At 34.2% G+C, this 17,497-nt stretch overlaps 3 protein-coding genes across 3 annotated transcripts; 2 read left to right on the top strand and 1 right to left on the bottom strand.

Annotated features, from left to right (window-relative positions):
* Window positions 1–2,698: 2,698 nt before the first annotated feature.
* On the top strand, window positions 2,699–4,441 carry LOC138335919 (glutathione S-transferase-like). The gene is made up of 3 exons (XM_069285106.1): window positions 2,699–3,120; window positions 3,467–3,577; window positions 3,786–4,441. Exons 1-3 carry the CDS (start codon window positions 3,097–3,099, stop codon window positions 3,948–3,950), a joined length of 300 nt encoding a protein of 99 aa, XP_069141207.1. The 5' UTR covers window positions 2,699–3,096; the 3' UTR covers window positions 3,951–4,441.
* A 2,759-nt stretch (window positions 4,442–7,200) lies between these two features.
* Window positions 7,201–10,174, top strand: LOC138335920 (glutathione S-transferase-like). Its single transcript, XM_069285108.1, has 5 exons — window positions 7,201–7,429; window positions 8,452–8,544; window positions 9,064–9,191; window positions 9,463–9,573; window positions 9,823–10,174. The coding sequence occupies exons 1-5, from the start codon at window positions 7,294–7,296 to the stop codon at window positions 9,985–9,987; spliced, it is 633 nt and encodes a 210-aa protein (XP_069141209.1). The 5' UTR covers window positions 7,201–7,293; the 3' UTR covers window positions 9,988–10,174.
* Window positions 10,175–11,185: 1,011 nt separating this feature from the next.
* LOC138335914 (uncharacterized) lies at window positions 11,186–15,947 on the bottom strand. The gene is made up of 4 exons (XM_069285098.1): window positions 15,490–15,947; window positions 14,238–14,654; window positions 13,711–13,823; window positions 11,186–12,781 (listed from the first exon to the last, which is right to left on the bottom strand). The coding sequence occupies exons 2-4, from the start codon at window positions 14,652–14,654 to the stop codon at window positions 11,335–11,337; spliced, it is 1,977 nt and encodes a 658-aa protein (XP_069141199.1). The 5' UTR covers window positions 15,490–15,947; the 3' UTR covers window positions 11,186–11,334.
* Between the last annotated feature and the right edge of the window lie 1,550 nt (window positions 15,948–17,497).

Genomic DNA, 17,497 nt, shown 5'->3' with positions numbered 1-17,497 from the left:
ACAACACAAAAAGTGCTGGTTTGGCTTTCATCTTTCCGTGCATAAAATAAAAAATTTGAATGTCAATTAGGAAAGAAAATACAAATTACAAATCAGTCTGATAATGGCAATTCAAAACAGTTGTTTTCTTCTTTCCAGTTATAAAATCTTCATTCTTTCATATTTCTTTTCAAGATGAATGTTATTATCTATTCTTTTGGTCTTGATGTTGATACCAACAAATCGACCGACCACAAGGAGCTGTTAGTGGGCTGCCAATCAATACAAATATATACGTTTTTAATGTCATCCTTTTTGTTATGGTACCGTGTAGCCATTTTCGGGATCAAAATGTTCACGATTAACTTTGACTGAACTTTGGCTGAACATCGCATCGAAGAACCCAGCATTAGCTTGTGGTGATGGCTCTTGGTGATATTGACTGGTTGTATCTGCAGTTGTCCTTTAGTGGATAACTTTATTACTTGAAAAATACCAGATAGACATGATAGTGATAGAACAGTGACATATAAATTAAAATTGAGCGAAGTGGAATTTCAGCTTCAAGTATCTATATATAATTCAACAAATTCTTCATATTTCACGGATCAAAATTTCGCAATCATAGCGATGGGTCGCAAAATTGCGAAAACATATATACCCGCATTCTTTGAAATGGGAATATCTATTTTTATCATTATTCTTGAGTTGTTGCTTTTTCCAAAACGTAGACGAGCAGGTTCGTTCAGGGGCATATTATTTGTTAACAAAAGACGCAAAGCAGGCAAGTTAATATTTCTAATGCGTTATATTCATAAATTGTTTCTATAAGATTATTTATTCGCAAAGGATGGCTACTGAAATTTTGACAAAAAATGCATAGTTTTATTTCGTTTCGCAAATTAATATTTTTTATCAGTAGAATAGAATAAACATGTTAGTCGCATGGAGGAGAAAATCTGTCGTTTATCAAATGTATTAGAGCGGAAACTGAAAGACAAGATTTTAAAGCCTCGAGTACAACAATCAAAACAACAACACAAGTAAACAGTAGCTCACCTGGACGATAGGTGTCGCTATACCATTATTTATTTCCGAAATTACCACAAAGACACATGGAAAAACTTCGTATGTTTATGCACTTTACAGTTGGTTTGTTGTAATATATGACCCATGCATCGTAAATAGTCTAAAGGCAGCTGTTCGCCCTACAAGCATTTGCTTTCCGGCAGTGTAACTACCATAGTTTTCAGCTATGTCTAAGTACAAGTTTATCTTCTTCCCTTACCGGGGAAGGGGAGAGTTGGTACGCCTTACATTCGCAGCTGCTGGAGAAAACTATGATGAACAGATTATTACAAAGCAGGAATGGTCAAAATACAAAACAGTAAGTTTATTTCCAATGGGAATATGCATTATATTCTATAACGGACTGAAATGTCCAAAATCAGAAAAGCTATATGGGATATGATTTATCTGATATAGATCTACTTGTTTATGTGACAGTCAAAATGATTACAAACATGAAATTAAAAGTAAATCTTTTTTATTTCTTGCCTCAATACCATCTATAATATTTTTGTTTTGTTTAACGTGCCGTTAACAGCCAGGCATTTTAAGGATATTAAAATGATGAGGTATGGAAAAGACGGAGTATCTACAGACAAAGCACCGACCTGGTGTTAGTGTCTGGCAACTCTGCCATATCCGCCAATGGTAAAGAGCAATAAGGTGAATTAAATGTGTTACCGTCAAACTAATTACACTCCTATATCGAGTGCATTGTTAGTTATGTGTATTTACCAGTGACCTAAAACGCCAGTTTTCTATAATAAAAGAAGATCCTTATCTAAAATTGTAAGACTTGTTGAATGGAAATGTCAGACATAATCGACCATGTCTACGGGGAAGAAGCAATCAGGACGCAATATTGTTACATTTCTCAGAAACGGTGGAGATAGATTAGGAAATCGTTCAAGCACATTTCTAAGAAATGGTCGTTTACATACAGGTTATTATGTTTTATTAGACAACTTACAGGAAGAGGTAGATGATGATTGATATTTACAAGTAAACCATTTTAACACAAAACATGTCTTTTACCACATGCACTTCTGGTCCTGATTTCCCGAAACAAACTTAAGTCAAAAACCGAATTTTCATATAAGTTACATAAGGAGAAAAACTTAAGTTTTGACGTAAGTCTGCACTTTTGTTTCGAGAATTCGGGGCCAGGTTACACTACCGCAACGAACAAACGCAAGTTTTTTTTATATTGCGAGAACACAGGTAGGGTAACTTATATTTAGAAGCTAATTTAGTAAGTTTTGAAGTAAATATTTGACGTTATTGTAAATGCATACTTTAGTTGCGACTAGTCAAATGTAATCAACAGTCACAATAAAATGCATTACATTTGTTACAGCATTTTTACAAAACGCATGCTCGCTTATTACATTTAAAATGGAAAAATAAGGATCATATATCAAAACGTAAACTTAATATAATAGATAGCATTATTGATCTACGCAGGTAAATATTTCATCCATGTGTTTTTTTACCTTCTCTATCCATTTGTGGCCACAGAAATGCCCACAGGACAGTTACCTGTACTGGAGGTGGATGGGACACAGTTGTCACAGAGTCTGGCCATATCTCGATACCTAGCTAGGGAATTCGGTAACAGTTATATCGTAATCGGATAATATCGTCAATATACAGTCTGAGAAAAAGAAATGTTTCTTAAAAGAAAACACGCAGTTCAAAAGTCACTTTTGTGAAAATAAGTGTTCAATTACTAAAAAATGTATGTATCATTTCTCGTGATAGATAACTTTTTATTTTAAGTTGATCAACAAAAGCTACTGATTAAAAATGTCCGCTGCTCTGAACACGAAAATAATAATTGACGTAAGAAAACTGAAGTTTGATTCCTTTGCCAAGTGCATCATAATGGAGACAATCATAACCTACCACACGGCTGTCTCGTAAGTGCTTGACTTGTACATGTTCATTTGTATGTCCCAGGTTTGCTGGTCAAGGTAATTTAGGCCAAGCCTAGTGGATGTTGTGGTGGATACGGCTGCTGATGCCTTCAAAGAGTACCTCAAGTACCACATGGAGTCTGACGGGGTTAAGAAAGTAAGACTGGTTACTATTCACGTGCATATTTGAGCGATTATCATATTTCTATTCATTTCACGACAGAAACAAAAAATATAATTGCATCAAATACATGTTCTCTGCGTCGTTAGTGATTGCGCGAATTCGCCATTGCGATATTGTGTTCAATTTTTTTGGCGCTAAAATATTTACTTTTGCAGTATTATATAGAGCTACGCATTTCGCATCAACGATTTAGAACCCTCCATCTTTTTTATTCGTTTAGGATTATGTTTATGTATTTTCGACAACAATCTATACACATAACTTTTGGAGCTGTCATGTTTCGTTTAGTCAATTTATTTTTATCATTTAATTCTACCAGGCGGAGCTACAGAAGAAGGTAGTTTCGGACATCGAACCTCAGTTTTGCAGATATTTTCAGAATCTGTTGGAAAGCAACAACGAATCGAACAAGTATTTCTTAGGCTCCAGTGTAAGTAAGATGAGATTATTGAGTATGACCTATATTTGAATAGATCATGGATGCGTGAAAGACGATTCCACTTGCAAAATATTTCCTAAAATTCTAGCATTTTAATCCTAGTATAATCATATTCCATTCGTTAAATGTTTTATTTAGTTCAAAAGTATTACTCGATTTGCATAAAATTGAAATAAGTCATTATTACTTTAATTTACAGATGACGTTAGCTGACCTGGCTTTCTACGAGATCTTCACTCATTTCCTCCGACACAACCCTGAGGCCCTAAAAGACTATCCACAGCTGATAGCAAATCGTAAACTGACGGAGGAACATGAAAACCTGAAGGGGTACCTAGCAAATCGGCCTGATAGTAATATCTGAAATCAGTCATAGCTATACATCAATGACAATTAAAAGCTATGGAGAGTGACTTATGGATTAGGACTATCAAGTTCCATGCTGATGTCAAAAGTATAATAATTAAGGAAAAGTTTATTATACACTAATGGGGTATGAGTAATTAAAATACAGATTGATTATGATTTAAGATTTTGTTGTTTAGTTTAACCATTCAGTTGAACCGGCTGTCAATGTGAATTATAAAAAAGGTGATCAATATTATATTTAGATATGGCCATTGGAATGAATGACAGAGAATGAAAACGTATCATTCTAATCCATCAGAGTTGTTTCCCTTCTTTTTATTTCACTGCATCAGTGACTGACGGAAACCAGAATAAAATGTATGAAGGTATAAGTAAACGAGTATAAATGGAAATGAAGCAAAGGTTTCAATACCAATATCAGACGTTTTGTTACACATGCATTTTTACAAATATATATGCATAAAGTACGGAAATATGCAAACCTTATTATTACAGGCATCAGTAATATATTTCAACGTATTTATCTTTTTTAAATCATTATCTGCAAGAATTTTCTTAGCGATGAATTATAAGCAATTTTTAACATACATAACATAACTTTTGTGTGTCTTTTTTTTTAATACAGTGTAGTTACCGTGATCATTGATTTCAACCTAGTTGCATTGTATGATAAGCATTATTTATACCTAACGAAGACAACGTACAAACTCTGATTTATATCCATTCACAACCCACGCATATCTGGAAAACTAATTCCAAATCGGCAGAACGATACATTTTTGAAATCACTGACAATTACCCAATAACCGGACGGATTGACCAAAAATCAAATTAAATTAACATATACTGACAATAGAATAGAAATAGTTACTTTAAGAAATCACTATGAACATTGGGAGAGCGATGGTAAGGGTATCCCCTGACAAAGTGCGATAAATCGTTTACTGAAAAAAATTGTGTTTCGATAATGGCATATTTTAATTTACTCATAGTTGGTGACGGAGGCAAATAACAGTAAGATATACATTGCTAAAATATGTTGATTTTCCAAACGATTGTTTACCATTTCCATTGGTAAACCCTTTATACAAGCACCCTATGTTGTCCGAAGCGATCTTGATATACATGTATTATCCATTATCATATTTTGCCATCAACTCATAACCAGAATTCATTTTAAACAATAAGTTATTTCATATTCAACAACTGGTGTATTTACAAACCGGAAAAAAAATTATCTTCAAACCAAAAATGTAAAATTCAAATGAGTATGAAAGTCATCTGCAGTTGTTTTTATCAAGAAAATACATTAAAGTCGAGGTAAACACCAATATCAAATAAAGATAAATTTCCAGTTTTAAATGATAATCCTATCTACATGATTAATGTAAGTGTTAATGATTTAAAGGCATGTATGCATACAGCTCCATCCAAATCGTATCCTTCCTACATCAATTTAAAACATGGCTGTGATGTCATCCATTGTTGTAGCTTGAGGTATAGTCGGTGCAAAGTCTACTATTATCACCTACTACTGTGGAATAGTTACCTTTTGCTGTGGAATAGTTTGTGAAGTATTCCATAGGAAAAGGTAACTATTCCAAAGTTAAAGGTAAATGTAAAGACTGGTGAATATGGCCTAGCATGTAGTAAAAAATACATTCTCATTTATTTAATCCACGGAGAAATGGATTAAGATTAACTCAGGTACTTGTTAACGTTGTCGTGATGTATTTTCATAATACTGATATATTTAATTTTCATCACTTCATTCCAAAATAAATTTCATCATTTCTTTCACAGCCACGGTATCCATAACCCAGAAAATAATTCACTTTAACAAATCCAGAAGAGAGAAGATTAAGATTAAATTCCATGAGACAAATGATGATCTCCCTGCCGAAATGTAATAACAGATACTTGACATTATTTTTTTTCCATATTTCGTATATCCAAATCACTTCATATTTCATAAAAATGACATCTATCAAACTTTGCATCCCAACACCTTTCCTGAAGATAATAATTCCGAAGGATTACTTTAAAAAAACCACACCCTTCTGCCACATGATTTCATTTTTTTGTATATGTACCGGTAGTATCATGATAAAAAAATATATTGGGGAATATTTTGTTGATTATTTTGATAAGCTCCCTCTAAGACTTGTGTTGCATGGGAAAAGATTTTTGCCCAAATCACTTCTAAATACTTAATTTCAAATTTGGTAGATTTAGGGGCTAAAAAGAGCCATTACCATATCTAGTCCTTTATATCCAAAAATCATCAGTACTGTGTTTAATCTGGATACAGAGCTACATATTTATAGTCCTCCATGTTGAGCAGTAAAAACTAAACTGAGTAAATGTTTCAGTGTGAGTACCATATAGTACTTGTTCATGGATCTTTAAAAAACATCATGCAAATCATGAATTTTGTTCCCCGAGTGAGGTAATGAAGTGAATCATGAATAGGTCTCAAGGTTTAAATAGGTAGTTCGAGTTTACCTGGAGCTGTGGAATAGTTAAACAATAGCCAGTGTAATAGTGGATAGTACCAGAGACATTCTGTGCCATGTTTTAAGAATGAGAAACACCTCAAACTGTGGAATAGTCAAGATAATGAATAGTTATCGTCACTTACGGGCCCAACAATTCATTTTCCTGACTATTCCACAGTTTGAGGTGTGCGTCCTATAAATTGTACGTGTAGGGTCTAAGGGAGATCATTCTATTATCAAGGGTGATATATTATATGAGTGCTATAATACTAGACAGTTATATGATATATAGGCTTGCTATCAAGAAATCAGGAGATAGCGAGTTTTAAAAGAAAGAGGTCATACATATCACATCAAATCAACCCGTTGGTGAATTTGCAGTGGACACTTCCATAGTGCAGTGCGCTAAAATAGCCGTACATTAATGTATTTCTTAACCCAGTGACCTCTTCACATCAGTCTTCGCTATTGAATGCTATTTAAGTGTAACTAGTACACAGTTAAAGTATTTCGTTTACACTTACAAACACTTAAAATTATCCGTAATAAAAGACTGGCATCAAATCACTTAACTATATAATACACACAATTTAATAAAAATACATTAAACAAGTTTAATTTGCATTTTCATATATATATAACAGACTACATGTGTACATGATCTATAATATTTTATCAGTCTATCGTTGAGCTGTTGTTTATCCATCCTGTTAGCGAAGTCGTCTACGGATCCCTGTGCACCTCTACGTACTAGCCTGTCAGTGTGGATCTCAAGGTCTCATTCCACCGCAGTCGACAGCCGGCCATCACAGAGACAGATTCACATTACACCCAACCGACATGCCGACATACACAGTATATTATTTTGATGCCCGAGCAAGGGGTGAGACAATTCGTATGGTTCTAGCAGCCGCTGGACAAGAATTCACAGACAAAGTAGTGGAATATGAAAAAGAATGGCCGGCTCTCCTACCCAGTAAGTAAATGGGGCAAACGATACAGCACAAACGTTATTCGTGGTATCATTTACAACTGACAAACAATAGTAATGCGGTGACCTAGTTCTTATGATGTGTACGATGACGAGAAGGTGTACCTCATATATATATCTGCAGCATATATTAATGTTGTTTTTTATTTTTTTCTTTGAAATCTTTGCCAAATTCACATTCTATCGATTGCGCTTGCAGTGTCTGAAGTCAGTCAAGATATCGATTTTATTCCATGGTTTTCCCTTTCCAGATACACGTAGCTGTGCTATGATCTAGTCAGATTAACTGAAATCAACCATTTTTTGGAATAGCAAAGATAAATGAGTTAATTCAGGATTATGCTATCCATTTGCGTTATTTTTCGGATTTCGTGACATTAACATCTACACTAATGTGTATCTATTACAAAATCTGGAAATTCAAATCAGGGCTAATAATGACAGCCTATAGATTTGCATGGAAATCTCTGAACATGAAACACAAGATATAACAATCAGATTTTAGATTCTTTGTTCCATTTACAACGCCCTTAAGATAAATACAGGTCATACCCAAAGTCGTGATCTCCAATAAATATCGGGTTGTTAAGAGATATTTGAAGATGAACTTAATCTAGACCGCCAGCATGATTTAAACCATAAAACAAGTCATATATATTTTTTGTATCTTTCGTTATTTCACGATGTGTATCCTGAGCCAGAGTGTTGTTAAATGGACTAATGCACGTATCACGTGATACTCGATAACGTTTGTGTGAGACTATTGTTATTATTGGTGATGGATTGACGTCAAAAATTATATCCGGCGCTAACGTCATTTCAGCGGGAAGATAACAAGCTAAGAAGTTGCATTCCATCACCACTGAGGATACTAGCCCACACTCACGTTTTCGGGTATCACGTGGTACGTGAATTCATCCCATTACAGTACTCGTCATCTGTCACGAATATCATTACAACATGAATTGTATAATCTCATATCTTCCATGTGTTCATTTGCTATGTAGAGATGCCATTGGGACTGCTCCCGGTTCTGGAGATGGACGGGAAGATGATGCCACAGAGTCGGGCCATAACCCGATACCTAGCCAAAGAATTTGGTAAGGTCATCATAAGAGTGGATCTGAGAATAAATGTCTTTCATTATTTAAGTATCTCCCCTGAAAATTGTCGACAGACATTTCAAACACAATTTCTTTGAACATGGATATATGTTCATCCGTGACAATTCTGTCAAAACTATTGGTTCAGTAAACTTCAAATCAGTCGTAAAGTTATATTTAATTCAAATTTCTTTTGACCTCGACCCACTTTGGTATTGACATGGCCTTCGTTGATCCCGTTGACTTTGTTGAAGTCAAAACCAGAATCTGGTCAAGTGTATGTAATTAATAACAATATCAGCAAGTAAGAAAGTAACGTTTGGGTAAGCTGAATGTCAAGACTGGGTTGATCGTTTCAGGACTACGTGACATACTTGTCCAGAGTAGGTTATTCAAATTGTCTTAATGGGATAGGTTCAAACCGTCGGAGTAATTTTATTTAATGTAGAAGATAGACACGTTATTACGTCAAATAAGAAACAATTATGAAAACCTATGACGCCTTTTATATTGCAGGCTTTGCTGGTGAAGGGCACCTGGACCAGTATTGGGTTGACACAGTAGTGGACACTGCAGCTGATGCCTTTGACGAGTTCTATGAATACTACAAGATGAAGGAGAGCGAGACAGACGCAGAAAAGAAGGTTCTGCTTGTACTAATTGATTTTTACATGCCATTTGATATCGCGATTTTTTTCAACTAGATGATAATCGCGATAGTTAATTGCGGTGAGTCAAACTAAATTCGCGATAGTTAATCGTGGTGAGTCAAACTAAATTCAATCAACCTTCTCAACACGTCACAACTCTTGAAATCGTGAATTTGTCAAATCAAGACCATGCGATGATAAGCTGGTTTAATTTGTATGTGACATTATGTACATGTAGGTATCCCGATCCTTCACTCTTTTTCAGGAGGAACATAAAAAGGCGTTTATCGGTGGAGGTCTTCAAAAGTTTTTAAAAATGTTCCAAACTTTGATTGAAAACAGTGAAGGCCAAAACGGTTACTTTGTTGGATCAAATGTAAGTACTTTGTCAATATTGTAAAAGTGCTTGCTGGTTTTTTTCACACTTAGTGGGGAGCAGATCAAGCTTTGTAGCAAATATTTTCCATATTCACAAAAACTTATTATTTTTAAGCGATTACTTTACTATTTAAATTGAATACGTCATGTAACTTATCGATATGCTGCGTGTGCCTCTGGATGAAGTTTTCTCTGCGATTTAGTATTTTTTTCATAAAAAAGTTTAATATCTCTTTTCCTTTTTCAGTTAACAATTGCTGATATGGCGTGTCATGATATACTGACCACATTCCTTATGATCGATCCAGACGCCCTGAAAGATTTTCCTAAATTGGTGCTAAACCGACAGAAAGTAGAAGAGAATGCGAATTTAAAGCAATACCTAGCGACAAGAAAAGAACGTGATTTATAATTGCTTCGTCAGATGCTGGTAAAGTGGATTAAAGTAAATCCATATACAAAGCTAACCTTCTATTCTGAAATAATGTGACGTGGACAAGATATTACAATCACGTTCCTTTTGTATCATATATCGATATGTCCGTGCCATGTATAATCTGTTGAGAATAGTTTAGAATAAATTTAATTGTTGAATAAAATTAGTATGTATCGATTTTATTCCCATACTGTATATAACATAACCAACGTTTAGGTTCTACAGATGTAACACATTTTGAATCACACTCTAGATTTTATCTGATGCAATCCCTTTTTCCAAGGTGGCGTTATGTCATCACTTGATAGATTTTCTTAAATCTAAACTGTTTGGCTCAGATAGAATTCAATGGAAACTGAGTGCTCAGAGAGAATCAACATGATAGAGTCATCATACAACATGCCAATCCATATATCTATATCAAATGGCTTCATACCCAGTATATGGTATCGTCCCATATATCTATATCAAATGGCTTCATACCCAATATATAGTGAATGCATCCATCCACACACATTAAATGGTCAATGTAAAGTATTTTTTCAAGGTAAAATTTATTAGTTGATTGTTTATGTTTGTTTACATCCTTACCTACTGGATTGTGTGATGACGTATCAATTAAAAAGCCGTGGAAAATCACCGACCTACACTCAGTATCTTGCAACTGCCCAATACGTGATTCGAACTCGACACCAAAAGGAGGAAAGCTATAGTGGAACAATTTAGCCACTTAGCAAATGTAATCACCGCATGATTAGAAAGCGGTTGAAATGAAAAAAAAAAATTCTCTCAAATAATATTTCGGAAAAGATTAATTTTATTTTGAAGGCAATTTATATCCTAGCAGTTTAACTATATTAAAATACTTGTAAGAGATTCATGAGTATACTGAAATGTGCTGTATACTATAAACAAATAAAGATATTAATTGTTATTTCACAAATATTTATCATAACATTAACATAATTATATGCTATTGTAAGGTAACTAACTCTACCTGGCAATGAGCTTCATCCTATATATACGCATGAAGCATTACATAATAACATACACAGTCAAACATAACTTAGCATAAATCTATGCCAACTTCCTGAATGTTATGTATTGATATCTATCCAATAGTTGATATTATATCAGAGAAACGAAGGAATGTGGCACCGTGTAACTTAGAGAAACGAAGGAATGTGGCACCGTGTAACTTACAATTAAAACTGTACGCTTACATTTGTTATATTTGACATGCCACATTCATTTTAGCTACGCGATTACTAGGAAGAAACTGGATGCTTAATGCAAAATAGCTTTAGAATCACATACTAAATTTTAGCATTCACTTCTCGTATATGGTTGCCATGGCCACTCCTCCTTCCGGTTACAGTAAAACGATAAGTACACGTTCGCCTTGTTTACCTCTGGTATCCCATCGCCATCGAAATCCCAGGTGTTCAGGAACGCATCACCATACGTGTCTCCGAATTGTTCAGAGGAAATGTTCCCTACTCGAAGTACCGCAGTGCATTGTTGGTACTTTCCATTCTTTCTACAATAAGGCTTACAAAGCCTTCCGCATGAGTCATAAGCAGCGAAGAAAACTTCTGACGGTTTTTCCGTTGGCTTTTTAATGGGTACAAATGCGTAGCCCTCCGATAAAGCCATCCGTTCATCAACAATGGTATATTCCGTAGAAACCCCAAAGTAATTTAGACCATAAGCATTTACGAATATCTTGGTAGCGCCAGAGCCAGAAATCTTACATTTGCGATATGTTCCCAATTTTCCATTGTCCTCCTTTCTTCTCAGCGCATCGTACTTTTCGGAGTCGAAAATGTCTAAGGTCTCATTGGCACTACCATCTACAACATCAAAGGATCTGAACAATTCAAATTGCTTTCTCTCATTGACAATCTTGATAGGAATATAACTCCATTTGCTGGAATCTGCAAAGCCGTCAACTGAAAATGTATTTTGAATGGTTGAATCTAACTTCGAACAAGTATCTGGGGTGAAATCTTCCACCGAATTTACTTCTGTTAAGGCAGAATCCGTAAAAGCAGTGAGTCTTTCTGATTTTGACCGAGAGTTACTTCTTCTAGCTTTAGAAACGCACCGTTTGTTACTAAACTGACACGTCAGCCATTTGGAGTTGCAGGAAGGGTATTGCTCTGAGCACTCCGTCGGACTTATTTCATACGTGTAGATATCTCTTGTCCAATTCAGTGAATAACCATCAATGTTTTGGTACATTTCAAATCCGTCCATGGTACGATCTGGCTGATGTCTTTCTATTAAGGTCTCAGGATAGTCCTGCGAGGGGTCGATTCCATTTTCCTCCTGTTTATTTCGGAACATCCACCATATATAGTCAATGAAAGCATGAAGCATGAAGAATAAAGGGTCGTGTGCTGCAGAAACTAAATCACTTAAATGCCCATCAACAAAGAGGTGGATTTTCCCATGATGATATTCCAGATTATACGTACTGTCTGCTGTGGGTATCGTTATTTCTGAAGTGTTATTTCTGGAGAGGATGTTTTTCACATCTTCATAACCCATGAGCTCTGCACCCTTACTAACTGCCCGTGTTAATTTGCCAAATGCGTCATGGGTCCAATCTTTAAAAGGGCCAGTATCAACCTCTCCGTCACCATTTCCTGCAAAATGCCGTGAAAATAGCATAGACTTTGACGGATCTTCCATGGCTTCTTCATACCTACAGTCCCAGTACGGTAACGTCACATCAGGATCCATTCTCCTCAGCGCGTCTTCATATCTGAAACAAGTATTAACTTCATCTTACCTCAATCATAAATCCATGTTCATCCAATACAATTTTGCAGAACAAAGAAACAAGGAAGCTAGTTAACGGAACTCGGAACTGGGAACCAACTTCAGCCTCCTGGGATCGAAGGACTAAATTATGCAATCCATTGCTCTTATAATGTGTGTATGCGAAATTGATTCTTCACCAAAACAAATCTGAACTCAGTCAGTGAAGTATGTCAAACTAATTAAAAACTATAGATGGTAAAACGCAGACACCACAAAGAACATTTTATTGGATGTGAAAATAATATCGGACAACAATTTTCTATAGTTAATGTTATGTATTTTAACAATTATGTAGTACAGGGTTTCCAACAATTTCTAAATCTAAATTTAAAATTATGTTATATACAGACTAAATCACCAAGATTTCGACAGTACAAAGCCTACATTTGAAACTTCACACATTTATTCTTTCATCAAAGCTGTTCAACAAAATTATTGGCAGCTATTTTCATAAAAGTCATATTTTTGGAGAAAAAAAATCAGAACACATATTTCAAACTTATTCTTTTGTATTTTTTCTGTTCCCCCTTTTTTACTTTTAATTGAGAAAGTGGGAAACGCTGTCTTTTTTTTTGGGGGGGGGATTAATAATGACAGACTATTATATTAAACATCAGTGCTTTCTAAACATAATTATAGTATAATCATTTTCAATGTTTACGTATGTGAAATGTTACAACATGAAAGGTTAACGTAACTGACGGAACACCCTATACTTCAGTAGCAAAATAAGGTTTCAAGTGTATAACTTATTAACAAAAGGGTTCAAAGTAATAATGAACTGAACTGAGCTGATTAGAAGCAGGCAATCCTGGTACTAGACTTGCTAAAAGGGAGGCAACAAATCAAGGTGAGTTCGTTACTACTTACGTCATCAGATAAATCCTATGCCATCCAAGAAAACTAGGTCCTCCATGTGCCGCATACTGAATTTTCGCATTGTGATAATTAGCGATGGCATCATATGTGTTCGGTTTTAGTCTCTACAAAAATAAGCAACAAAATAAATGCACTTCATTCAAAATCCTTTCTGACAAGTGTGATGTTTTACAAGTCATGAATAATTTACGAGATAGCGAGGTTCAAACTTTCGTACAGAAGAACATATGTTAAAAAGGTAATGTCAACGGATTTCAACACTACACGTAGCATTCTAGTGTTCTTTTAGTTCAAAAGTAATTTTGTGTGGTTCCTCTGACATCACTCTTCCTATATTAATTAACTAATATTTTCGATCATACTGTTTCTATGAACTCATCAATATTTCCGGATATGAAAATAATATCGCGCAAAATAGGAAAATATTATCCGCATGAATATTACGGAATATATGGTAGAACACTAATCTTCAAAATAGATGCCTTTAATATCAATAATGAAAATTAAAAAAAAAAAACCTTATCCTTTTTCAGCGCTTGCACTGCTCGGTGATACTTGCGTCTTTCCCTTTGGGTAAGAGTACGGTACTCTTTACGGATGCGGAGGTTTTTGTATGGAGAAGCTGTTGTTGTTTGTGAGTCGGTCGGCTCATTGATATATTTTTCTCTCTCCCTAACGTCCTCTGATATGAACTGTAAAATCCTAGGATCCACATCTGGTGACCACCTTTCTTTGCCAGTTTTCCACAAATAGTCGGACATACAGGTATGTAGCACGTTTTGTCCGGCTATGGTCGAAATGTTTTCATTGAAATCCCAGTCCGTAAAACAATCGAGAAGCTCTGGTGGTATGTCGATGTCTTCGATGACTGCAGTGACATTCCATATCAAAAGGCCAAAAGATAAATATCTCAAAAGATGCTTGACATTACCCATCTGTAATACCATAAATTGATATCATTGGATATAGCAGACAATATATATATACCACATGAATTACATCGATACATATAACCATGGCGCATTTCCTACTACACGTTTTCAGTTCCTGATATATGATTAAATTAACAAATTCACCGACATTTGCACTTTTAATCAAACCGTTAGGAGAATTAAACTGATGTTCTCCGAAACAAAAGTATGCAAACAGTAGTAACTAGTGTATAGATAGGTTTACCAGTACAAAGTTTGCTGGGAAGCTAGAATTTCTTTGAATTCCCGCTATAAAAATGATACTTCTAGCCTCTTAAATGTTTTCTTATTTGAAAATAAGAAAGTAAATGAAAAAAGTTTCTAAGCATGATTATTATTTAATGATTAAGAAAATAAGCTGTATTGTGGTAAGTTTTCCCCACGTTTACATGTGCCATATATCTTTAGATTACATCATGAAAAATGTGCATGTATTTCTAATCACATGAATCCGTTACTGAATGTAAATTTGGTTCGCGAAGCGTTTTATAATGAGTATATATACTCTGATTGTACTATTATAGCTCATAAATAATATATTCAATTTAATACGTATAATTTGATTATAAAGAAGATTTAGTAATATCAAAATAATTGACTAATATTTAAACTGAACCTCTACCTAATTCTTTGCTTCTATAATAGTGAAAAATTCTTTTATACACATTATAGTTACACGGAAATAATTTACTACGGGTAATGAATCCAATATTAAAACTGTATCATATAGTAAATTTCCAGACATTAACCAAGAAGAAAAGTTAAAGTATGAGCTAAGAAATACATGTGTTTTACTTACCTTGTCGGTCGAACTTCTACAGGATATCACATCAGGCCATTTTATACCAGCCAGTTCTGCTCTTCAAATAACATCTTTGTTGACCTTTGAACTAATATGAATGGAGGGACAAATATTCAATTTAAAATAAACCCGTTACTTGAAACGAAATGTCATCCGCGTTCCGGGATCCACGATTGACTGAAAAGAAAGTTTTTGCGTTATCGCATAATCTTCTTTCAATAACATTATCTTTTTTACATTAAATGTGAATTATACATTCAAAGTCATGCACCAATGTAACATATGTTGAATTAGTCAATTTTTGATTTTGTCATTAATTCTGATTTACAAACAAAATATAACAGAAAATGTCGATTTTGTCTAAATATGCATAATAATTTTCCTGCTCAGAATACAAAATCTAAAAAAGTTTTTTTTTTTTTTTTTTTTTTTTGTATTTCAGTTTGGAAATAAGGTTTCTCATACCCAAAACTGAAAACTGCAAGGCATGCAATTTCTGTTGAAAAGAATAGGTAAAGAATGTAGGAATGTTTAACGTTTAGTTAGAAATGGTAAGATAGCGATTGTGATATATGAACTATTATATAGCGAAGAATATAAGTCAAACTGTATTGAAAAATAAATATTTTGTTGATAAGGTCGTCAGACAATAAGTAAATAATATAAGATATTCTGTGTAAATTAGTTTTTATCCAAAAACGTTATCCTTGCAAAATATACAAAAAAAGCTGACGATACATAAACAATTACGTAACCATTTGCAGAATACATACCAAACATTGATGTGCATGTGCAGTTGACTCCATGCCAAACTAATGACCGAAATGCGTTTCCTAATCTGGTTTGGTGTTGCAGATTGGTTAACATTCAATCTTTTAACATGCATAAGAATGCATTAAATGGAATGCCGAAAACATAGGCAGAGACATATGAAAAGAATTTATCAAATAAATCTCCAGAGTATAAATTTCTATGTCCCATAGTCAACAAGAGAGAGTTCCGCCTATAATCAATTACGTTACATCGTCGATAGACACTTACAACCAATAACTGTTCCCATCCTTTAAATGGTTAAATATAAGTTCTATCGACTTCAGAATGTCAGCGTCAACAACATCTTTATTAAAAGACCCATTCATTTACAAACGGACCATGACGACCTGCAAGGTTTACGTGTGGTGTTGTATGGTAAGTCCGAGGTGTGTTTCAATCAAATTGTCATTTTATCCCACTTGCCCAATCCTTCTCCAATCCAATGAATAATTATAAGCTAAAATATATTTTAACTTGTTGAACCCTAGGGTTTTAATATCCAAAGGAGAAATAAGGCATGGTACACAAAAATAATCATTTCTATTTTGTTAAAAAAGGACATATTTTGTAAATAAAGTGGTATTACAAATGATGATACTTATTCTACTGTCCAGAATCAGGACGTTCCAAGAACTATTACATTTTAACTTTTTGTTGTCATTACTAATATGATAAGGCACTTTTCTCAAGCGATCAATTTTGTTTCGAAAGTGTATCCATTACTGGTTAATAATAGTTTTTACTATAATTTTTTCAATATATCTCATATAATTAATTTTCGCGAAAAACACCTTTCACAAAAAAAAAACAAAAAACAAAAAAACAAAAAAAACCCGGAAACTCAAGTCGCCGCAAAAGCAATTTTGTTTAGGTTTATAAAACAGTAATGAATGTTAAACATATCACACAATACCTCACGTCTATTTCATTTGATTATAATACAAGTTTTAAGAATCTTCTACTGCTGAAGAAGTTTATTATGACATATAACTAAAGTGTTTTTAAAATTTGATAAATATTTCTGTATGTTGGGATACTATGCAAACAAAAGTGAAACATTTCCATCACTTCTTCATATAATTTGTGGTTTTGTTGTCGTTTTCCGATTCTCATTTGGAATAGCGACACGACAGGTATAAAACGCATGTATCAATAACTACTTATTTGTTTTTATTTTTCGTCATAGCGGTTT

This window comes from Argopecten irradians, chromosome 12 (genome assembly GCF_041381155.1).
Source record: "Argopecten irradians isolate NY chromosome 12, Ai_NY, whole genome shotgun sequence".
Lineage (NCBI taxonomy): Eukaryota > Metazoa > Mollusca > Bivalvia > Pectinida > Pectinidae > Argopecten > Argopecten irradians.
The sequence above is the reverse complement of the archived record's forward strand: the minus strand, read 5'-3'. Positions and strand labels throughout refer to the sequence as shown.

Coding starts and splice junctions, on each gene's coding strand:
- LOC138335920 (XM_069285108.1), top strand. CDS start 7,294: ATGCCGACATACACAGTATATTATTTTGATGCCCGAGCAAGGGGTGAG. Junction 7,430..8,451: donor ATGGCCGGCTCTCCTACCCA/GTAAGTAAATGG, acceptor TTTGCTATGTAG/AGATGCCATTGGGACTGCTC. Junction 9,192..9,462: donor AGACAGACGCAGAAAAGAAG/GTTCTGCTTGTA, acceptor ACTCTTTTTCAG/GAGGAACATAAAAAGGCGTT.
- LOC138335914 (XM_069285098.1), bottom strand. CDS start 14,654: ATGGGTAATGTCAAGCATCTTTTGAGATATTTATCTTTTGGCCTTTTG. Junction 13,824..14,237: donor AAGCGCTGAAAAAGGATAAG/GTTTTTTTTTTT, acceptor TTATTTTTGTAG/AGACTAAAACCGAACACATA. Junction 12,782..13,710: donor CATAGGATTTATCTGATGAC/GTAAGTAGTAAC, acceptor TACTTGTTTCAG/ATATGAAGACGCGCTGAGGA.
- LOC138335919 (XM_069285106.1), top strand. CDS start 3,097: ATGGAGTCTGACGGGGTTAAGAAA. Junction 3,121..3,466: donor AGTCTGACGGGGTTAAGAAA/GTAAGACTGGTT, acceptor TAATTCTACCAG/GCGGAGCTACAGAAGAAGGT. Junction 3,578..3,785: donor AGTATTTCTTAGGCTCCAGT/GTAAGTAAGATG, acceptor TTTAATTTACAG/ATGACGTTAGCTGACCTGGC.